This window comes from Pocillopora verrucosa, chromosome 2, assembly GCF_036669915.1.
Source record: "Pocillopora verrucosa isolate sample1 chromosome 2, ASM3666991v2, whole genome shotgun sequence".
Lineage (NCBI taxonomy): Eukaryota > Metazoa > Cnidaria > Anthozoa > Scleractinia > Pocilloporidae > Pocillopora > Pocillopora verrucosa.
In genome coordinates, this window is record NC_089313.1 from 15,069,575 (window position 1) to 15,093,128 (window position 23,554).

Below are 23,554 nucleotides of genomic sequence, written 5' to 3' on the forward strand. Positions count from 1 at the left end.
TAATGCTGGTGGCTCTCTTAGCACATCTTGTAACGAAATCACAGGACAGTGCTCATGCTTGCCGGGTATCGGTGGAAACCAGTGTGACAGGTGGGTTGGTTGGTTAAGCTGAACACAAACTTGTCCTTACGCATGCTGATTTATAGGGGTACTTTTCAACTAAGTGCCGTAAAACGAAAACCAAAGTAATCACAATCAGATCAACGTTAAATGTAATGGAGAGCAAGTGAGAACTCATATCAAACATCCGCAACCTACGCAGAGCACGTGAAAAGCGACCAAGTCGCGATTGGTTTTGGTTTGGCATCTGATTGGATTAGAATTTGGAGCGAGTGCTGTATCTAACCAATCACAGAGCATAGTATAACGACGTAAACGTATTTCCAAACTAGTCTCGTCTCATTACTTTTTCTTCATAGGGTTAAGTCTAATGACTATTACTACCCCACACTTCATCAATATAAAGTCGAGTTAGAAGATGCGATCTCCACTGACAATGGCAGATCAGCTTACTTCAGATACGACGAGAGTGAATTTCCGGGATTTTCTTGGCGAGGTTACGCAGTTTTCTCGCAGTCTCAGGTAACAACGTAATTTTGTTTTTGTGAGCTGGGATTGAAAATGTTTCCGATTATCTTTCGTTTTTGGGCTGTTATAATGCTAAATGAGGCCGAGGCATTACCTCATCTCCGTTGCCTTTCGATTTGTACAGCTAATAGGATATATCTTCATGTTATTAATAGCATCAACACGTTTATCACTCCTATAGACATCTATATATATGATGATTGATGTTCCTCGAACAAGTAAATACCAACTGGTATTCTATTACTTATTGGCCCGATACGCCACCGTGACGGCCTTAGTGAGATTTACTCCGACAGTGAACTCAGGTAACTATTAATTGTTTATTTCTGAGGCTGGGTCAGAAAATTACCAAACGCAGACCGTCTTATTAGGCGATGCACGAAACCCTCATGAGCCCTGATTTGAAAAGTGTATTTAATTTCAATTTTCCTAAAAGAATGAATGTGACCTGCTGTTGTCTATTTCTTTTAACTCCTGTGCAAGGGTTACAGAGGATGAAAGTGGAAGAAAATTTTAACAGCAATAGCGCAAATGAGAATTCGGCCGAACTATTTAACGAACTAAATAACTAATTCAAGAGCGTAGTTCGTTCATTCAGGTCTTTTTTTTCATCCTGCCCTCTTCCTCCGAAGCTTTCTCTTAAGCCACGGCTATTTGAAATCTAGTTATATATCCCTCGCTCGTAAAACACAACATACCCTGAGAGGAAAAACTTAGTTACTTTTGTCGGTCTTCTTTTCCTGCATAACACGCCCCCCCCCCCCCTGCAACTCCATAAGTCCATCACCAGCGATCGAAAGTCAGTAGTCAAAGAAGGGTATCAATAGAAACGGGACACTTCATGTGTTCATAAATAAGAAATTCCGTCTCATTGCAGCTCTATTTCCATCAGGCTCTGCGACAGAGCAGACGCTGGATGTCCGATTCCGAGCAACATCCAATTGGTTCTACCGCTCAGCTGACTTCCTTGTGGTCAGAGACACTTGGGGAGACCCACAGCAAATTATGCTGAGTCAGGGAAAATGGAAATTTACGATGTCGGCCTCCGCTACTGATCTTTTCGTGGTAGGTGGACGAAACTTAACCTTGAGCCACGAAATGGTTCTTCATTCTAATTAAGTTGCATCTCCACTCTCTGCAAAGACGCCTAGTTCAGCCTCTACGCTGGGCGGCAGAGCGTAAGCCCTTCGCCAGTGTAGAATAAAGTTGACTTTAATATTGCCTGCCAACGTGGTGCAAAATTTGATTGTATAAAAAAATATCACTTTTAACACTGCCACTTGCTTTAGGTGACTTAACAGTTGGCTGCCTTATCTCGTTTCCGAGCTGGAATCCAAGTATAGCTCTTCCAGGAGAGAGGCACTGTACTCAAGAATAGAGAACAGTGCCTTAGAGCCAAGATTTATTCATCCGGCACACCAACAATATTAAGGAGTTGGCACCTCTTCCTCTCTCGAATACGCTGAGGCACTAGACAAATTTCTGAAAATTTCCACACAAATGAAAGTAGTCAGTCAAGGTCCACAAACGTTATACCTCTGTATTTCTTCATAGGACTACATGGTGCTACTACCAGAGGAATATTACAAACCGAAGAACTTCGAAGTTAACGTCTTTAGTCCTTGTAAACTTAGAGGGGACGATAGCCATTGCTCTCACTTGGCCTTCCCCAGTCTCAAACAAGACGGGTTTGTGACTATCCAAGCAGAGGACAGTTCGGTTGTTGGTGGCGTACGAAGAAACCGACGAGTAACGGATATTCCCTTCCATGGGCTTATTCTGACTGGCTCTAGGGTGAGTTCATAACCGTCATGGTTCCAAGATGTTTGAGTGTTTCAAATATCAGGCATACAGACTCAGGTTTTCTGGGCTCTGTGACAGGAAAGAGTCTTTCCAATAGATTTATTTGTAAATATGACTTTTCTGTCATCGTCAGAATGAAATGTCCTTCAGTTTACCGTCTAAAGTGCAAGGCCAGTTTGTCCTGTTGGCCAGCTATTTCCACGATTCTGATAAAGAAGGAGTCTCAGGTCTGGTTGTTAAAACTGGCTCTGAAATCTTAAGAGCGCAAATGAGCATTCTCTCCTGCAGGTAAGATGCAATAATGTAATTCTCGATTTCTTTCTTTTCTCCACTTTTTCATTGTTTTCCCAGCGAGCAACTATCTCACTTCAAGTTCCATTCAAAAGCAGCAAGGTTCTTAGCCCTCTATGACCTGATTATTGTTGAGTGTGAAACTTGCCTCCTGCGAACTATTTGCGCCAATTTGGAAGTTAGACTTTGACTTTGACTGTTAGAGCGGTCAAAGTATAGATTTTCCTTACAAGTTAAGTACACTTTCAGGCATACAAGGAAGGGGAGGTACGAAATTTATCAACTCGGGGATATTTTCGTGATACGAAACCAATTCTTAGAAATAACCTATTCAAGCAAGACCCGAGAAGCGTTCTGTATCGGAACTTGAGGTATTTCTAAGCCATAGCGAAATCGAGCGAGGTGATCATGTTAGAGAATGTGCAACATCAAATGGGGCGTTTTTTCCTTCTGTTTTTTTTTTTATTTATGTGCAGATATCGTTTTGGCTGTCGACAAGTAGCTATCGACAAGAACCATGATGTTGCTATATTCACAGCAAATCAAAAGGAAGAAACCACCGTCAGTATGACAACCTCGTTAACAGTCGCTTTGGTGAGTTTGCTGAGACTATCTGTGGCTCTCAAACAAAGTGGAGTTCCGCTGTGTTTACTTAACGAACAGTCCGTTATACGTGAGTCCGCTAGGCATAGTAGTGGAAGTGATGAATATTAGGACAAGTCCTGTCACTCTCGAAATTTCGTCCGTTGAAACATGATTCAGACCTTACAAATTTTTTCATTGTACAGTGAATGGTTTGACTTTTTGCAATAGTTAAGGAATGTGGGCGTCTCATCACTTGAGTGTTCCCTTGTTAACACTTTTACACCCCACATCTCATTAGTAATGAGATGTGGTCCTTACTGTATGCCATACAATTATAATGATGTCAGTTCAGAGCGATTGGCATTAGATCAACTAATCCCATAATTAATATTTTCCTTTATTCCAATCACTTGTTAGAGTCCGAACTAACCACCTGCTAGGTTCAGGAACAACGAATGACTGGGCCAAGAATAAGATTCGTAGAGACGTAGATATAGATAATTGACTGACTGTTTTCCTTTAGGACTTCATTACTGCTGTTCCTCTCGCCAAATGGACCCAGAAGCTCTTGTTACCAGCAACACAGTGCATCAGTAACGGTTTCTCGTGTGTACAGTCAACGTATTTTACTCCGAAAGATGCCGTTAAGGTAGAGGCTGAAGACAGGTTGAACGGTGGCGATAAAGCCCCTTACTACATCATGGACAGGAGGGCGAGACTGAAGCACCTGAAAGTGGGCGAGGTAATGCTTTCAATAGAGAGATAATGAAGAGGTTTTACACTGGACTGCGACATAATATCTTTACTGTGGAATAAGGTAGTATCCAAGTGTTAAAGTGAAAAGATTCAGAGCTGTTTCTTTCTTAACAAATTTTGAAAAAAGAAGCAAATGTGATGAATGATGTAAGGTTTTCAGATCGAAGCACATCCAGATGCATAAGTTTTTTTTACGCAGCCGTGGGGAGATTCTTTGCCGAAGGGCAAGTTGGCTACTAATCCGAATCGAAGCGTGTCTTCAAAGACATTAAGAGTAAACTCGGAGAAAGTAAGGATGAGAGGCCCTCGCTGTGGCGGCTCTGTCGCTAACTAAACTATTATTCCTTTAAAATTTCAAAGCGGCACTCTTTATCTTACGCGACAGGTAATAATTCTGCCATTTATGCAGGCTACACAGGTATTGAGGGTTCAGATCTGATCAGATCCTGTCGACATTTTGGTAAAGAAGTGGTCATGTCAGTGAAATGATGATCTGTTTTGAACGTCATGAACTCATTTCTGCTTTTAGAAAACTCTTCACATCAATGGAAGAGCGCGAACTGGTCGCTATTACGTCATTGTGCATTTCTACCAGCCGAACTTCCTCTCCTTCCTGGGAAAAGTTGTCGTCAGTGGACAGAACGCTGCGTCCACGCTGCTGACGTTCAGCTACTGCCCTCACGTATCGGGCTGCAGAGCCATAGGTACCTCACAGTACAGGGAGGGTATGCGTGAATCTATCTACATTGGGCGACAGAATGAAATACTTGTCAGTATAGCTATTCCTGAGGACAAAGGTGTATGGATTGTAAGTAGTCACATGTGACTCGTCTTCTTTCTTGTCCGACAAAATCACAGTCTGTAGTGTTATTGTTTTTGAGCGAATTTATGTAACTCTGAACAGTTGCCACTCACTAGTTGCTACTTAGAGTGCATTTTGATTGAGTGTTGCAAAATCAAGACCAAAGTTATTAAAACAGCCAATCAGAGCGGAGGAAAACATCTAAACGAGCCAATGGGAATTCAAAGTGAAAACAAGCAAACTGCTCATAGCGCGGGAAAACGCGTGTGACTTAGTCCAGATTGGTTTTGGTTTGATTCTGATTGGTTGACAAATTGGCGGAAGTTTTTAGTCTCTTCACTTAACGAAGTGAAACGAAGCTAAAGCAATCCTCGATAACTTTCGACAATTAGATGAAATGCACATTAGTCTAGCTTTCGTGCGACTAAAGCGCTCAATCTTATTGTCCGCTTCCGCTTTATAGAGGTTCTCGCTACGCACAGGCTCGTTTTGAAGTTAATATGGACCGAAACTTTTAGTCAAAGGCTTTTGTCCGCATAATACTAGTTTTGATTAAGTCCGGGTGAAGTAAGTGATAGGGAGAGTCAGGTGCCCGTCCCTTTATGAATAAGTAGAATGACCCTTAGAAAAAGTCGTAAGCGACTCTTTCAATTTTTAGTTCATGCAATTGAAGCAGAGTGCTTACAACTTTAAGCCTTATGTATAGCGGACTTACTATTATGAACGACTTCTTAAGAACAGGCTGATTTTTACTTTTTTTTTGTTCAGGATTACGTGTTATTGGTTCCAATCTCGTCCTTCTCGCCATCCCTTCTGGATATAAAACCCATCGATATCACGCAAGATTTTATACAGGATTGTGGACAACGCAGCTTTTTCTTGAAAGAATCTACCTCGCAATTCTGCCTTCGCTCTGCATTTATCCTCACAACTCGATTCAACAGCGGTGCATTATCATGCAACTGCGACAGCCTGGGAGCTACAAAAACGAGCTGTGAGCCATTCGGCGGACAGTGTGTGTGCCGACCTAACGTGATTGGTCGAGCATGCGACAAATGTAAAAGCGGTTATAGCGGGTTTCCTTACTGCAAGAGATGAAAGAAATATCAAGCGATCGACAAACAAATCGAGTTATATTTCCAGTAGCTAGTCATACCCATTATTCTCACGGCTTTGGCGTATTATCATTAAAAGAGAGAATCGTACTAAGAAATCGAGCTTCCCCTATGGACCTTAATCCCGAGAGAACCCCTGTAAAGTTCTTTTTTTAGGAATGAAGTCCATATGAGCAGTCAGTCTAAACGTCTAATCTTCTCTTGAGCATGCGCACCACTTTTGATATAGCTTATCAATTTCACAACGAAAGGCCACTTCGCATACAAAACTTTAGGGCTGGCTCTTGACTCATCGTGCTCAAACAAAATTGCATTGAAATATAATGTTCTTCATTTGTATATGTATAGCGATATCTTCCCGTTTGGGGTCTATCTTTGGAGAGTTTAATATACATCAATTTTTTAAAAGAAATAAAAAAGCTTTTCTAGGGTAATGTTAATAGAAATATTATTTCAACTGACACGTCATGTAACTGATTCTGGTGCCTTTTAAAAGACTTGTCATGGGGACTGGGAAGTCTGTAACTCGACCACCCTACGCCCTGATTAGTAAAGAATTGCGAGGTTGAGAATTAACTCTATCCGATTACAACAAAATATTCATAAAGTCGATTCCCTTGTGCTTGTGATTTATAAACATTCTCATTTTCTTCTGAAATCCACCGTGGAGGGTAAGAAAACGAAGAGCAGTCGCATTTCATTTTTTCAAACTAGTGTTCAACACTCATTTATGACAAGAAAACGAAAACATTTATTGATGTTTCATGAACCTAGAGGTCTTCAATTCTTCCATTGTGACTCTAACCGAAGCTTAAGACATTGATATAAACAAAATCTATGAGAGCTTAATTTAACTGAAACGGAATTAAAGACTAAAGACAAAACACAAAACTTGTTCCAACGTACCATCAAATAGATGGGCTTGTAAAGACTGCCGTTAAAAACATCACTATGGCACTCAGCTAAAGGTTGGTTTTGAGTGGTTCAGTTTGTTTTATATTAAATACAACTGTGTCCAGCGTAAACACCGAATGAATTTAGACTAAAAAATCGTTAAATGAGCACATCTATATTGTAGAGTGGTCGGACTCCTCACTAACACCATGACTTCTCCTCTGTCACTTGTAGAAGATATCAAATTTACAAGACCCGGTAGAGCACAAAATCCCACCCCAAACCCACATCCACGGGCGAGGGAGAAATGTCCGGATGAAACAAATCCCACGATTTCTCTCTCGCATAAGTTCCTCAAAGACTTCCCAGACGTGCGAGCCAGCACACCTTTGTGCAGAGGTTCCACGGGGCTGGACGTGTCTTTACATTTCGTGAATCCTGTAATATCCTCAGAAAAAGGAATCGCTAAGGTGGAGTTGGGTGTGGGAACGTTTCGACCGACCATCCGCACAAGCACGCATACCAGAGAATTGGCATCTTCTTTCACGATGGCAGACAAATCATTATTCATCGGCAAAGGCGCTTTAGTTGTTGTGACAAAATCCTTGAGGCCTTTACCTTTGGTCTGTTTTGTTTTGCCGCGCAAAACAAAGTTCCGCAAAGCAGCCAGTTTAGAGCGAGATCGCAACACGTAAAAGGGCTTGCAAAAAGAGACGTCGTTTGAAGACGACTCGACTTTTATGGTGTTACTTTCGATATTTCTATCAACGGTCTTTGTGGATTCAACTGCTTTACCACCAGAATCAGGCTCAGACAAACTCCAGTCCTCGACAAGTTCTTTCCAAGGTGGACAAAAGGGCGACTTGATACCTAATTTGTCGTAATTAGGTCTTTTCGCTGGCGGGTATCGGCCGTACTGGGCCTCGCCGTCCGCTTTCAGGTTTTCATTGTACGCTTGTCCTGAGGGAGTGTCAGGGAAATCATTTGGAAAGAACGGCACTCCTTGCTCAAGGGCTAACGTTTGACTCTCCCGGAGGCCCCCAGTTCTCGCACCCCTGTAGACAAATGCCATCCAGAATGCCATGGCCCATCCACAGGGAAGGATAATGTCCCAGCCACTCCCGTATCCAGCACCATCTCTACAGTCACCTGAAAGATGGATGGGACATTGCGTAAAGATTTAAGGTATTAGAATACGAAAATTTTAGCTTAGAGTACTCGTGTTGTTCTTATACCTATATTTCAACCTTAACGTTCTAAGTTGAAGGTAAAAATCACAGCGTTGACACAAATAATTAAAATGGAACATTAAAAAACACTCAGTTCGAATTGAGCTGGACGTTTCAGTGATTTATTCAAATGCAGTCGTTTCTATCCTATTCCAACAAAGCCGATCCGTATCCTGTTTGGGGTTTTGGAGTGTTGCTCTTATTGTGATAATATAAATCATGCATATCTCTTTTTTCTTGACAGAGGAAGTCACCAGCACCAGTGGACTGCCCAAACTTTCCTTCTATTCTTAGCGACACTCTTGATTCTTAGAGTTCTACTAATTTTATTTTATTTTTGTGATCACATCAATAACTACTTCCTTGTCCCTGATATTGGCCAAATCCTGTTAACTAATTGCTTTCACCCTTTCTATCCTACCATCAGGATGCATTTTCTCCATTGATAATGTTCTCTATACATTTCCTGCGGTACTGACAAAGATAATTTGTTTAAGAATCAAGAGTTTATTTTCTTAGTGATTATTTCCTTTATTCTCCTGACCTTCATATTTGATTCAGGAGTGAGATTTTAGGGAGAAATTAGACACTAGTCACTCTTAGGCAACTGACATGTATGTATTAAAGAGAGCCTAACCTGGACTTCCTGGTTGCTGTATGAGAAGCAAAGGAATGTGGGAAATCTCATCTGGTTTCAAGTCCAGCTGGGAGCCTGGAACTAGGAGCGCTGATCTCTTTCGGTTCAAATCCTGCTCAGACAATTTTGTTTCTTTCACTTCACGACAAACTGCCTCCTCCCAGATGTGCGAGCCTGCAACATCAGTTGGCCAGTTGGCCATGAGATCTTCAAAAGATGGCTGCTTGCTCGTACTTTTATCTACTTTGCTCATCATCTCACTAGGTGCAGATGCTATTTCAGCACAATAGTCTGAATCTTCTGTGAATGAAGAATGCCAGTTAAAAACTCTGTGGAAAATATGCAACATATTGAAGAGAATTTTAAGGGATCTGTGCATATAGGTTCCTGAATTAGAATATTAAGCTATAAATTATTTTAATCTTAGTTAAAAATTTACAATTATTTTCTTTGATTACTATTCACTTCTATGCATTAATATACTTAAACCAAATGTAACATTTTGAACTAATTAAAAACCTCTCACAGGTCCTAAATCCTTTAACCCTTTAACTCCCATGAGTGACCAGGACAGAATTTCTCCTTACAATATCAATACAATATCAACCAGATGATATTGTACAAGTGATGAGAATAAAGAAAAATATCAATTTGGGGATAATTAGTTGATCCAATACTAAATTCTCTGAACAAACATTGTAAGAATTGTATGATTTTAAGTAAGGAGAATTTTAAATTTGATCTAGGAGTTAAAGAGTTAAAGAAAGATGTTTTTTGCGTGGGACAAAGAAAAAATTCTGAGTCCTTATGAGGAATCAAACCTCAGACCTTTGGATTCCACACTCCTATGCTTTAGTGTAAACCATGTAACAGTAAGACATTACCAGAATCATTATCCTCAGTAGCCTGCATGATGTTTTTTTTCTTTCCAGGAAGGTAAAGGCGTGGATCATGAACAGTCAAACCAATGACACACCCAGAAGGAAGGACTGAGGGTGAAGACACCTTCCTTAATTTCTCCCATAATAAACTTTGAGCTGTTGAATCACTTGGGTTATTTAGTATCTGCTCCCACCATTTTGAAGTCCTCTTATGATCACCCTTGTCTTTGATAAATGTTGCATTATTTTGTGAATTCTTGTTGCTTTTACTTTCACAATGTTTTTGAGATGTTCCAGAAGATAACTTTAGAGTGTTTGTCAGCAGAGCATGTGATTCTGGTCCTGTGAGACGTAACCGTAGTAAATCATATCGACGAGAAATAACCCTTAACTTTGGGTGCTCAAAACCATTTACAAAATTACAGCTTTGAGTTTCTTGATCAGGATTGTCATCTTTATCAGGAAAACATCTTCCTTTTTCAACTGAAGTTCTTCCAACAGACTTACAAGCTTCACTTATTGCCTCAAAAACTGAGCTGAAACTCGCAGGATGACACCAGACCCACAACTGACTCATATTTTCTTTCATAGGCATTTCATCACTTGCCTCCATGCTGTGGTTGTTTGTTACATTATTACTATCAACAATTTCCTTGATCAGTTCATCATTTTCTCTGTGTTGCATATTCTCAGTGATTGTTGTGGTGTCTGTTGTTTTCATTTGCCTCCAAAGAAAAGATACAGGACAAATTGCTCCTTGAGGGAACTGGTCCAGTTTGTACAACATCAGATGACCTTCACGCTTGCCTGTCAAGTAATATTTGGCAGCAAAGGTCAGACCTGGAGAAAGGAAGATTGAATTTACAATTAAGAGCAATTTTTTTCTTGTTTTTCATTGATACCATAATTATTGTCAGTTGTTTCATGGAGAAAAACAATTAAATCAATACACTGGTTTATACCTCACAAGACACCATACACTTTCACTCAACTCCTGTTGAGATCTGTAGACCACTTATGACTGGCAAATAGCTTATTCATTTTTCTGCTGGTTTTTTGTATCTATTTTACTATACCTGCTCAGAAACATTCTAAATGTATTCAATATACAGACCTGCTTCTTGACTTGTCAACTGATTCATTGCCTTGATAATCTGGTGCTGGACACCAACTACTTCAATGCATCCATAATAAGACAAATCCTACCAAACACATGAAGGAAATGTACACTTTATATATTTGTAGTAAACCAAACATGCACTGGCTTACTTAGCTGACACAGTTATGTCTTTTTTTTTAATTTGTTTGTATTTTTAAGGTGGTGAAGGAAAAACATTCCAGTCAAGAGTTTAAAACCTGCAATGAACTGCTAATCCTTCCTAAGGAAATTAAACTGTTTCAAGTCTGATAACTGTACCGAAGCTGTGGTAAATTCTGACAAGTATGCCACCATGCTTATAGAGACTAAAAAATTAACGTTTGACTCTTTAACTTCCAAGATCCTAAAATATCAATATTCCTTTTTGTACTAGGTCTAATTTTAGTTCTGACAATTTAGTCTTATTTTAAACAATAGCCCCATTGTTGATATTTTACTTCTTTGTTATCACCTTTTGTTCTAAAACATACTCATATGGTTGAAATAGAGTTAAAAGGGTCAAGACTTCATTCATCCAAAGATGTGTTTACCTGTAAGATGCAGTTGTTCTTAGTGGCTCTATAACTTGCTTTGTAGCCTTTATCATTGGGATGATCAGCAAGCCTGTAACCCCAAGTATCAATCATTTTCATCCGCTTTGCATGCCAGATGTGTGTTTCAAGCCAGACATGCTTACGCTGCCGACGAGTGTATTGTTCAAGCAGGTTTTTAGGCCGACGGCGATGATACCTACTCTTTTTCTTTTGCCCCTCAGGTTTACTGCTTGAGTTATGCATCTAAGGATCAAGGTGATTATCAGTTTCTTCTAAATATACATATTTAAAAGACTAGTAATTTGGTCCTCCTGAGGATCCCAATTTGCTGTGGGTATTTAATTTCCGAAAATACAAAAAAAGAATGAAATAATTCATTTGTTAATCAATGGAAATAATAAGTAATTTGTAGAAATCCTTTAACCAATTTTTCATCTTTCTCCATAGGTTGTTTGGATATTCTGCACTCCTTCCTTCTCCTTTTTGCTGTATCTCCTCCCCATAAGGGAAGGAAGGAAGGAGTAAAACCCACTAATTTCCATACCTTCCTCTCATGCCTTCCTCACCTTAGCCCCCTGTCTTCCCTCCTATTTTGAAAAATGTTCCCTCCTCACTACCATCTCCTACACACCCTTTCACTTCCTTTCCCTCTCATTCCTAGCTCTTTCCTCATGGGCTCATATTTCCTGTACTATCCCACTCCACCTTTTCAATCATTCCTACCCTCTCCCTTATTTGGTAATTATTCCCTGAGGTATCCCCCTTCCTTTAACACAGCTCTATGACCAGTTGACCACTCCTGGAACCCTAACCCTGATATATACAGCCTCAATTTTAAATGTTTAACCCCATGTAGCCCCTGCTCAGGACTCACTCATGGATATTGGTAAAAAATAAATGGAAACGTGCCTGCAAAGATTTCCACTGAATCCTAGAGAAGCTGAATCTTATGCCTTACATTTGAGGCTGCATTCACGACCACACAATATTTCAGTCACAAAATTCAAACACAACCTTTCATTGAGATTTATGGTCGGGTAATCCCTGATGAAAAAACAAAACAAAACAAAACAAAAAAAGCCCATGCAGCATTGCAGACTTCCTTGTTTTGAACACCACGTGCACAAACACCAGCATTTCTAAAGCTCAATGCTAAATATAAGGCGACATTGCCCTTTCGTTCCTACCTCATACAAAGCACGTTGCCGGAGACGAGCAGGCACTCTTTTGACGTTGTGGCTCATCGCTCTCCTCCTCATGTGGTTTGGTAGGGTTTGAAACACACGCTTCCCTTTAGATTTGTCAGCTTCTGTGATAGCTGCTACCATGTTCTTGATTTCCAATGCGCGAGCTTCAGCGAATTGTTCTACGTTAATTGATCTCGGAGCTTGAGAGTTTACCGCAGGTGTTGACGATGAAGTTGGTGCAAAACCTGGAATACTACTGTTTCGTTTTCTTTTCCGACTTATTCGCTCTTTCTCTGTGCTATTTCGTGCATTCGAGGACGCCATGTTGGTTTCTGAATCTGCCAGTAATTAGGTTTGCGGTTTTGTTTGTGATACTGTGCGTTAATGTCATCAAATGTGAGGACACTTTGCGCAGTGATAAGTTTTGAGTCACTCCTCTTGCAGCTTCAGCACATGTTGCGGTTTTCGTTGAATGTTTACATTCTTCCTTAACACTTATCGCTTGTTTCTTCTTTTGTCCGGCTTCTTCATCTTATCCTGTGTTGGTTCCAATGAGATGTCGCTCATGGCACCCATAATAGTCCAAGCAACCGCCAAACATACGGCTTCGGTGAGTAGCTATAGCAAGCTCTTTACCATGTCATCTATTTTTCCAGCCAAATTAAGGCGTATTTTAAAAGCTAATTTATAATCTTCCTGAGCACGTACGAGAGAATGTTTCAGGTTTTTACTAGTTCACCTAAACTGTCGTTTAAAGGCAAAAATAATAGTCAAGAAATTCGAGGAGTCAAAATCCAAATTTGTTTTAATGTGAAATCTCCTTATCGTTGTAATTTAACGAAGCCCTTCGCAGCTGAGGACTTGAAACACACGATTCATTTCTACAGCATTTTGAACACTTGCTTCTCTCTAAATTGGAAGAATTGAGATTTGTAAAGATGTTGTTTGGGTGCATTATGAGCGAAAGAAATTTTCGTGAGGAGGGACGAATCAAAGTTCATACGGCTCAGAATGTGTTTGAGATGTTGTTTACTAATCGAGATAATCAAAGTTAAGTGCTGGCTGAATATGCAAGGGTTTTTTCCGCCTTGTCCAGCTGTTCCATAATTCATTCTTTTGTTTCTACCAGTTTTTTTTTCTTTAATGGTTCGTTTTTCAACAAACAAGGAAAAATTGATATAATTTTCTCATACGAGCACTCTCTACATACATGTATTGGAGCCCTAAGGACAAACTAAGATGTGTGAAAAAATTGTCAGTATAAACAAGATCGGGTCAGATCCCTAAAACACAATATGTATTTTCCCAGCTATGCAAAATAAACAGCTGTCCTATAAACCATCCAATGTATCCAAGATTAATGTAGATTATGCCTTCATTTGAATGACAGCAGAGTATGTTTCAAACATCTCTTATTGCAAAGCTTCTTCACCCATAAAAACCAACCATAGGCTATTTTTTGTGACAATATGAATATGAAATTACTGTGTACTTTGGTATTGATAGTTGATTATTGAAAATGGCTGCCACGTTAGATGATTTATTTTCAAGGATGCTAGTACCTGAACTTGTGGTTGACAACAACGACAACAACGACAAATGAAATGAAAACAATACACAGCAACATTTCCTGTTCCATGATCAAGCCATGTGCTCAGAATGCTGTTTAAGCAATTTAATCATCCGTATGATTGGTAAACATATTGTACAACCAATAATATTTTCATCCATTCAAATGGCTTGCCTGTCCATTTGAAATTTTTACTCGTCCATTCGAATGGCTAAGCAAACTGTTCAGATAATTTATTCACCTGTTTGAATGGTTTGCCCGTCCATTCGAAATTTTTTACTCATCCGTTCAAATGGCTGACCAAACCGTTCAAATAATTCATCTGTTTGAACAGTTAGGCAAACTGTTCAAACACTTCAAGGACTGCTCATTAACCACTCGTCATCCATGCGTTTTTGCCATTTGAACGGTTTTCCGTTAGTGTCTGTTTTGCCTTAAAGGGTCACATTTCTCCTTAACCCAGATGTTCAAAAATGCATTGGCTTCAGTACCAACCCAGGGTCAAATTTTAATACAAGTAAATCTTTATTCCTATGTTCAAAAGACTCTTTCTGTTATTTCCCTTCAGAGCATTCAATTATAAAATTGAAGGCAAAAAGAATTCTGCTGAATTTTCTTTGTGACCTTTCAGATCTGATAACAAATTTTAAACTAAACCTTGGTTTCTTTTCAGTTGATATTTCTTCATGGGCTTGGAGACACTGGGTAAGACAAATGTTGATGTTCTGAGACTTTTTCTATTTTATGGTTAAATGTGATTATTGAAGAAATGTATACAAGCTTCATGTGTTATAGTGCATTGATTTTACACAGGTGAGGGGATGCTTTTATGTGTTTAGCATCTTGTTTTCCTGCCCAGACTATAAATCAGTTCAAGCTAAACACTCTTTTGTGATCTTTTAACTTGTTGATACTCTGTGAGTCAGATTAAAAATAAAACAAATATTTGCCACTTATAATGGCCAATATTATCAGTTTAGGAAGGTCTCTAAAAGTGTTAAATGCACCCAGCCTCATGAATGTACAGTATTTATCTACCTTCTATTTGTTTGGAGTGATGAACCTTAATCTGGGGTGTACATTTTGTACTTCTCCTTTATTTCTCTGTAATGGAGAATTCATTTCAATTAACTAGCTTTTATGAAATACATGTACTTGCTCCTTGTACTTTCAGTAGGCATCAAGCCATTAATTTAAGTTTATGAAAGCAAGGCTAATGTGTAAATAGTAGCATAATTATGTTGAATATGGAGTGAAGAAAAAATTTCTAGCAACTTGGGCAGACTTTCAAGCATTTAGTTTTGGACAAAAATGTTTCTTTGGTTGCATGATTATGACTAGGGTACATGTGGTTATGGATAGAACAAGTGATAATTATTTTAAGACTTTTTTCCTCCTGTTAGACTTGGCTGGAGTGCTGGTTTTGAGGAAATAAGAGCACCTCATGTGAAATACATTTGCCCCAATGCGTAAGTTCAAGCCATAATAAATCATGATGCTCTTGAAACCATGCTTTGCATGTTTTGTCCATGCTGTTTGTCTTCATGGTCAATTGCTTCACTTTTCAAGAATCTATATAGGATCTTTGATATTGTAGTAGAGATGCATTTCAGGCTGCTTTCATTCTTTTCACAAACTCCCCTAGGAAATGTGTGCAGTGTTTCTGTGGGTTCAAAAGTTCATGTTCCATTGCTTTTGGTGGATTTAGTTACATTTTCTGTGTCCCTGCTCTCATATGGCCATTGCAATAAAAATTGATGCCAGCATGAAATTAAATTACAAGGATACAAGAGTCTCTCTGTTGAATATCCAAATTCCTGAATAGCACATTGTCACTAGGTGTATCACTTGTTCTTCAGGTGCTTGCTAAAAGAAGCACACTCAAATGTCCTGTTTTGTTATTTTCCAGACCTGTCAATCCTGTGACATTGAATGGAGGGTTCCGAATGCCTTCATGGTAAGTCTCCTGTGTAATTGTGGTCATTAGTTCTAAATTGTAGGATGAAAAGTGATGACTCTTGCCTTTGCTTGTGTAGCTATCCTTGTTTTCAAGATATTTGAATGTCATGTCAGGTACATGACATGTCAATGGCTGTGCTACTCTATTATGAAACCATGTAATTACTGGAATTACAACTCATCCTTACCAATCATTGTTGACAACAGCAAAAAGATGTGTTGAAAATAAAGTGTAGAACATGACTAGCTATCACCAGCTAATCTTCCAAGAACTGTAGATGTTTGTGGAACTGAAGTAAATTTGGATAATTTGTTTGAGAGTGAAGGACTATTAACTGATTCACTTCAAAGCAAGTCAATTTGTGAGAATGAAATGATAAATAATAGTGAATGCACAGGGTTTTTGATATCATTTTCTTCATACTGCATCAGTTGTATCTTTAAACCCACAAAAAGATCAAAATATATGTACTCCCTCCTGCTTTAAAATGAAAGAGACACATCCGCTTTTCAGTACCCTAAAAACATTAAAGTATACTACCCCAGTAACTCCAAATGGAAACAAACAAGTTGGGAGGTAATAGTACAAAATATGCTAAAGTTTATTTCACACATTCATGAGAACCACTCCAACAACCCCATAAAATTAATAGTTCATCTGGTAATAGCCTTTGGTGTGACTTTTTGTTTCCTTTTGGTTAAGTGTCATCACCCTAGCACTTGGGGCTGTTCATAATTAAAAGCTATCTCAGCCTGAAACTTTTGTCAACCAAGAAAAAGAAAACATAAAAAGACAGCCTATTTGGCAAAAGACTTACCCCACTACAACCCTTAACCTGCAAAACAAAATTTAATATAGTCAATACTAAAAAAAAAAATTGAAAATAGTGTCTAGTGATAAGTATTGAAATGGTGGCTGATTTTATATATGGCACTACCTCCCCCACCCTGCCCCAAGGGTCTTCACACTACATAACAAATACTGTTTTCAGCTCTGTATATATATGAGAACCTGCATCTGTGGCATACCAGGATAAAAAAACAGTTACAGGATAAACCGATAATTGCATTAAAAAAAACTTAGGCAAATGCAAGCACAAAAAGCAAAGTTTATTTCCAGCAGAAAGCCTGGGTGAACACAAATATGCATCTAGTTAATTAACAATCCACAGTTGTTTTGTTTTATTGCTGTGTGTTATTTTTATGTTTTGTCTAACTATTTATGGCCATCATTTTGGGAATATTTAACTACACATGTATGCTTCCAATTGATAATTAGATAATATTTTATGTAGGCTGTGTTGTCAGGTTTATATACTTCATGATTATATACTTCAATCTCTTATAGGTTTGATATTAGGTCATTAAGTTTCTCTGGAAGTGAAGATGAAGAAGGTATTAAAACTGCTGCTGAAAGAAGTGAGTGCATAATCATTTCTCGTAGGGGGCTACAATGATATGAAAATTTTTCTTTAAATTGTGGTCCTATTAACTAAAGATGCATAGTGCATGTGTTGATGGTAATTAGATAAATTTATTTACATGTTTGATTTGTTTTTTTTCCCTCGATCCTTTGTTCTAGATACATTACCATAATACTTAAACAAATGAAAACTGACATAGTTTGAAACCAGTTTTACCACAAACCCTTTTGAAATTGTACATTTGTTGCACTATGAACGAGTTATGTTGGAGTGCTATACACTGTGTGAGTGTTATGTTGGCTCAACATTTTGATCTCAACATGTATGATGTTATATCAATGAGGAATTTTTTTTTCTTTATTCCAGTCAAATCAATTATTGATGAGGAGATTAAAAGTGGGATACCATCAGATCGCATTGTTTTAGGTAATTTACGTACATTATCTACACATATATTTACAAGCACACATGTTCTGTGTACTCTATTTCGCACAACCTGAGGGTTTTGCATTATGAGTTAGAAGAAAATTACGGTAAGTTATTACACGAAGCTGGGTACTTTTGATCACAGGATATGCCACTTGAGTCTTGACTGTGTTATAATTATACTACGTGTCTTATTCTCTTAATGAATTGGTATCAGGGATTGAAGATCAAGTAACAATTCACACTTAATTTACTGTTATTTTGTAGACCACTCTTAATTTGTTGTCTTGCCTTCCAGGTGGTTTTTCACAGGGTGGTGCTCTTGCACTATATACAGCTCTTACCATGGAGAAACCTTTAGCTGGTATCTTGGCCCTAAGCTCATGGCTGCCTCTTCATAAGACCTTTCCAGAGGTAGAGTGATGTAGAGTAATTTTAGACCATGGTAGCTAAACACTCAATACCTTTGATTTTCCTGATCAGAATATGTCTATCATTAGTATAAACCACACAGGTGAATAATGCTTTCCCCACAAGTTGTACAAATGTATTATATGAAAATTGTCCTAACTTTGCAAATCTCATTGAAACTATATGCTTAAGTATGAATAAAATGTAGAGTGACCTTTGTTCCTCAGTTTTAGTTCAATCTAGTTTGTCAGGATACTTGTGTTTGTTAGGTAGAAAAGTTACTAATTTGAAGAGTTCCCTGAAAAAGCTGTTGGTCATCTGTCAGCCAACTGTTTTCAGACAACCATTTCCCATGTTGAATTTTTTTTCAATTACTGAAAGTATGCAAAGTGTACACCTCTCTGGACTTGGCAATGCTTTAGAGTCTGTTTCTAATATATGATGAAATGTGTTTTTTTCCATGGGCTGTTGTTGAACATGACTGATAAGCTCACTTACTGTTTGTAGTACATTATCTTTAAGTTATGTATTGTTGAATTGATCTGTTGGTAGCATGTTGGGTGCTTGTCAGGAGCCTGTCTGCCAAAGTCTTACGAACAAGTGGCCAACAATCAGTTGGGGGAGCTCTGTTTCAAAATTACCAAAAAAAATATGAACCACATTTACTTTTTAGCTCTACTAAAAAGTAACATAGTTTCATGTTGCACATCTTATGTATCTAAATTCCTGTTTGAAATATTTTGCAATATATTTGTTATCAGTTATTTGAAAATTGAAATTATGTCATGAGTGTCTTTTTGTTAATTTATTTACAACATGTACCTTGTTATGGTCAACTTCTGAAGAAACTGATTTTGTCTAAATGTAGGTTCTTAAAGAAAATAAAGACATCCCAATACTTCAGTGTCATGGTAAGTTGTCATTACTGGTGGGTACTTTTCTTAATCGTTTAACTCCCAGATCAAATTTGTAATTCTCCTTATTGTCCACCTTACAATTCTTATAATGTTAGTTCAGAGAATTTATTATTGGATCAACTAATTATCCCCAAATTGATATTTTTCTTTATTCTCATCACTTATCTGGTTGATGTTGCATTGATATTGTAAAGACAAATTCTGTCTTGGTCACTCATGAGAGTCAAAGGGTTTAATTAGTAGCTTCTGGTTGTAACTAATGTACCAAGGAAGTTTTGCTAAAATTTTGGAAACTTCATTTACTACCTTTACCTATTGATAGGCTAATTTAGGACTGAAAAAAAAAGAGAGATTTATCTGCTGAAGTTTTTTCTTTTACACCTATTTATATTCTAAAGGGTAAAAAATAGGATAGTACATTTATATTCTAACAATTTAACGGTATGATATGATAGTGTGATTTAATTCATATCTAATGTGATTTACTTATAAAAAAAGCCCTTGAAAAAATTTCTATGAAATACACAACCAAACAATCTGAAAAACAAAGGACTATGAAAGTACATTGTTCATCCAATCAGACACATGCGGAAAGCTACCAAATTGTAGGAAAAAATTTAACTTTCAAATTGACACTCTTAATCCCCAGCAGTATCAACAACAATCTTCATTCAATTAATTTATTCTTGTCTCACTCGTAACCTTGTTCCAACCAATAGCATAGCTCCATTTTCTGCATATAAACACACACACACACACACACACAGCCCACAATTCCTTCATTCCCTCTGACAAAGGGCTGATGTTGTGAAACTCTTTACAGTGTCTGATTTATGACAGCAACACAATATATAATTCCAGATTATCTTGTTAAAAAATATATAGTTGTCATCAGAGACTAAATATCTTTCCATGTTGTGAATTTGGTGGTTTTTATAATAAAATTTGCTCTTGCACTGAAATAGCCTCCAGTCTTTGAAATTTGTTGGTCAGTATGAATAAATCTTAGTATGTATGAAACAAAATCATTATACCATGAAAAGAGTGTAAACTTTTAATTCACTCGTTGCAATGCATTAAAAAACTCACTCATTTGCTCTGCTCACTTGATTGTTGTTGTTGTTGTTGTTTTTTTTATGTGTGTCACAACTTGTGAGTAAAAATCCTTTGTGGGCACTGTCCATGGAATAATCTCTATTTCTCTCCTGCAGGAACGGCTGACCCAGTCGTAGCTTATGCTTTTGGACAAATGACAAATGAAGTTTTACATAAACTTTGTTCAAAACATGAGTTTAAATCATACTCTGGATTACCTCACAGCTCAAGTCCACAGGTGAGGAAAAATGAATAAGAGATAGTTATTGCTTTAATTTTTTTGCTCGTCAAGTGGGTGTAATTCATACTGGAAATGGTTTCACAGCTGCTAAATGGTCACATGATGTCCTAACCTTTTCTCTCCCTAGATCAAATATCAACTTTCCAAAAGGCCAGTTATATGCTCTCTTATGAATTCTCTTATGATTTTAGATCTGGCCCCAGTTGTTTGAAGGTTGGATAGTGTTATCTACTGAATAAAACTCTATCCAGTGGATAATGCTACATGTTTTGCTATTGCTTATCTGCCGGATAGTGATTTATCCATTTGATAGCTTTATCTGCCCTTTATACAACTGGACCCTGATAATTTGGTATTAAATTGAACAAAATCCTTTAGTTGCTATTATTGTAATTATTCTTTTTTTGTGCTTCTCATTGTATTTCTACTTGAAGATGTATTTATTGTTGAGATAAATTTATTTTGGTGCTCCTTCTTTGTTAAGTTAAAAGTTTTTTGGCTTTCTTTTCAGGAAATGAAAGATGTAAGAGAGTGGATTTCTAAAGTCTTACCCTAGAAAATTTGACTAATTTGGATTGATACTTACCTCTCCATTTTACAACTTGCATGTATATGTACAATTTACTTATACATGTATACACACACATACACACATATATATTTAAATAAATACTTCTATTATGTATGTATGTATGTCTGTATGTATGTTTGTGAAATAACAAAATACTTCTTCCTCAGGATTTATAGCATGTTCTAAAATTCAGCAGGTCCAGTCAATCTTTGCCTTTTTAACTAGTAATGCATTATTTTCTAGCTGTTACAAATTAAAGTAATCGTTCATTTTGGGTATGTTCATCCCATGTGGAGAGAGGATAGACAAAGAATTCCTCTTTTAATCGTCCACTTTAATGTGATATTTTACATGGCCTGCCTGTGATAAAAACAGGTAGTTATTAAATGTCCTTAATCCTGGGGTCAGTGGTACGATTTGAAAATAACTCCCAGCTTGTTTTTAAAATGCAAAGTGATGTGTTCATTTGGGGAATGTTTGCTTCACTTCATCTTTACATTACAAGTTGTTTTATATTTGTTTCCTCACAACACTGAACTTTGCTTGTATGTGCCCCTTTCCCTTCGAATCAAAACAAATTGTAGCATCTTTCTCCTCTCTTTCTTTAAAGAGGTCCGCCTCATTTTTCTCTCTTTTAAAGTGTGCAGTGGCTACCGTTACCTGCTTCACTGAAATGAAAAATTTAGATACTCATATCCTGTCTTTCTTCAAATGTTTTCCCGGCCTTGTGCCTGCAAACTTGCATAATTGAGGAATTTTTTTAGTAAGCTGTAATTGTAAATTATAGAAACATAAACTTGTAACTAGAAGTAATACTTTTTTGAAGTGAGAATGACAACACAATTGCTTAGGAAAAATTTCTTCAAATTGTGTTATTAGCTACAATCAGTGATTTATAATAAATGAAGTGTTGTTCCCTTCTGTAACTGTTGTATATACAGGATGTTAGAAGTCATCCATGCATTAAATTCACATGTAGCTGCACAAGCAATCAATTTGTTTGTCTGTTTGCCCTCAATCTGCATTTATATTTTAATCATTTGGTTTTTGTGGATAAATCTGCCCATGATGATTACTTATCAACCCAATTCATCAGACTGTATGCGGTGAATCATTCTTTCACCCAATCTATTAATTAATCAATCAGTTTTATTTATACATTACTTAATCTATCAAGCAAGCAAGCTATCAGTGTTTCTTGCCATCATTCTGCAGTGTATGGATTCAACATGTTGATTCAACTTAAATAGTTAATTTATTAAGTCAGTCAATCCATCCACCAATCAAACTTTGCATGATACTTCCACTGACTCTACTGATTAATAAATCAGTGACAGTTGTACCATACTTCATCTATCAAGCAAGCAAGCTATCAATCTTTGTTGCCATCATTCTACAGTGTATATAATCCACTCGATCTTTAATTCATCAAATTTTGCATAATACTTTAACTGGCTCTACTGATCTGATTAAATAATTGACGATAGTTATACCATACTTCATGTATCAAGCAAGCAAGCTATCAATCTTTGTTGCCATCATTCTACAGTGTATAGAAATAACATGTAGAATCACCTTAAATCATTTATTTAATAAGTCAGTCAATTCATCCATCAATCAAACTTTGCATGATACTTTCTCTGGCTCGACTGGTTGAACAATTAATGATAGTTATACCATACTTCATGTATCAAGCAAGCAAGCTATCAATTTTTGTTGCCATCATTCTACAGTGTATATAATCCACTCGATCGTTAATTCATCAAACTTTGCATAATACTTTAACTGGCTCTACTGATCTGATTAAATAATTGACGATAGTTATACCATACTTCATGTATCAAGCAAGCAAGCTATCAATCTTTGTTGCCATCATTCTACAGTGTATAGAAATAACATGTAGAATCACCTTAAATCATTCATTTGTTAAGTCAGTCAATTCATCCATCAATCAAACTTTGCGTGATACTTTCTCTGGCTCTACTGATTGAACAATTAATGATAGTTATACCATACTTCATGTATCGAGCAAGTAAGCTATCAATCTTTGTTGCCATCATTCTACAGTGTATAGAAATAACATGTAGAATTACCTTAAATCATTCATTTGTTAAGTCAGTCAATTCATCCATCAATCAAACTTTGCATGATACTTTCTCTGGCTCGACTGGTTGAACAATTAATGATAGTTATACCATACTTCATGTATCAAGCAAGCAAGCTATCAATTTTTGTTGCCATCATTCTACAGTGTATAGAAATAACATGTAGAATCACCTTAAATCATTCATTTGTTAAGTCATTCAATTCATCCATCAATCAAACTTTGCGTGATACTTTCTCTGGCTCGACTGGTTGAACAATTAATGATAGTTATACCATACTTCATGTATCAAGCAAGCAAGCTATCAATCTTTGTTGCCATCATTCTACAGTGTATAGAAATAACATGTAGAATCACCTTAAATCATTTATTTAAT

The 23,554-nt window shown here is 37.4% G+C and overlaps 3 protein-coding genes across 5 annotated transcripts in view; 2 read left to right on the top strand and 1 right to left on the bottom strand.

The window, feature by feature from the left end:
• The window catches only part of LOC131798561 (laminin subunit alpha-5), a 33,284-nt gene extending 27,333 nt beyond the window's left edge, over positions 1-5,951 (top strand). For 2 of the 3 annotated variants that reach the window (XM_066162049.1, XM_059116218.2), the window contains 10 exons: positions 1-90; positions 420-582; positions 770-893; positions 1,466-1,653; positions 2,143-2,382; positions 2,525-2,679; positions 3,159-3,276; positions 3,791-4,009; positions 4,553-4,831; positions 5,594-5,951. The exon at positions 1-90 is cut by the window's left edge and continues 10 nt beyond it. In XM_066162049.1, the coding sequence (XP_066018146.1) occupies positions 1-90; positions 420-582; positions 770-893; positions 1,466-1,653; positions 2,143-2,382; positions 2,525-2,679; positions 3,159-3,276; positions 3,791-4,009; positions 4,553-4,831; positions 5,594-5,923 (1,906 nt within the window). In that variant the 3' untranslated portion in view covers positions 5,924-5,951. The remainder of the gene's footprint in view (positions 91-419; positions 583-769; positions 894-1,465; positions 1,654-2,142; positions 2,383-2,524; positions 2,680-3,158; positions 3,277-3,790; positions 4,010-4,552; positions 4,832-5,593) is intronic. The other variant, XM_066162050.1, reaches the window with a different exon arrangement.
• Positions 5,952-6,661: 710 nt separating this feature from the next.
• On the bottom strand, positions 6,662-12,789 carry LOC131798562 (ribonucleases P/MRP protein subunit POP1). Its single transcript, XM_059116222.2, has 6 exons — positions 12,461-12,789; positions 11,271-11,516; positions 10,696-10,783; positions 9,585-10,421; positions 8,701-9,000; positions 6,662-7,983 (listed from the first exon to the last, which is right to left on the bottom strand). The coding sequence occupies exons 1-6, from the start codon at positions 12,782-12,784 to the stop codon at positions 6,983-6,985; spliced, it is 2,796 nt and encodes a 931-aa protein (XP_058972205.2). The 5' UTR covers positions 12,785-12,789; the 3' UTR covers positions 6,662-6,982.
• Positions 12,790-12,853: 64 nt separating this feature from the next.
• On the top strand, positions 12,854-22,131 carry LOC131798573 (acyl-protein thioesterase 1). Its single transcript, XM_059116235.2, has 10 exons — positions 12,854-13,070; positions 14,704-14,735; positions 15,434-15,499; positions 15,940-15,987; positions 17,338-17,408; positions 17,780-17,839; positions 18,138-18,253; positions 19,119-19,161; positions 20,379-20,500; positions 21,015-22,131. The coding sequence occupies exons 1-10, from the start codon at positions 12,933-12,935 to the stop codon at positions 21,057-21,059; spliced, it is 741 nt and encodes a 246-aa protein (XP_058972218.1). The 5' UTR covers positions 12,854-12,932; the 3' UTR covers positions 21,060-22,131.
• Positions 22,132-23,554: the final 1,423 nt, after the last annotated feature.

Excerpts from the sequence above, each read along its gene's own strand:
- LOC131798562 (XM_059116222.2), bottom strand. The coding sequence starts at position 12,784 with ATGGCGTCCTCGAATGCACGAAATAGCACAGAGAAAGAGCGAATAAGT. Across the intron at positions 10,784-11,270 it reads AGAACAACTGCATCTTACAG|GATTTGTCTTATTATGGATG; the intron begins GTAAACACATCT and ends TGTGTTTGGTAG. Across the intron at positions 10,422-10,695 it reads GTTGACAAGTCAAGAAGCAG|GTCTGACCTTTGCTGCCAAA; the intron begins GTCTGTATATTG and ends TCCTTTCTCCAG.
- LOC131798573 (XM_059116235.2), top strand. The coding sequence starts at position 12,933 with ATGTTTACATTCTTCCTTAACACTTATCGCTTGTTTCTTCTTTTGTCC. Across the intron at positions 17,840-18,137 it reads ATCAGATCGCATTGTTTTAG|GTGGTTTTTCACAGGGTGGT; the intron begins GTAATTTACGTA and ends CTTGCCTTCCAG. Across the intron at positions 20,501-21,014 it reads CTCACAGCTCAAGTCCACAG|GAAATGAAAGATGTAAGAGA; the intron begins GTGAGGAAAAAT and ends CTTTCTTTTCAG.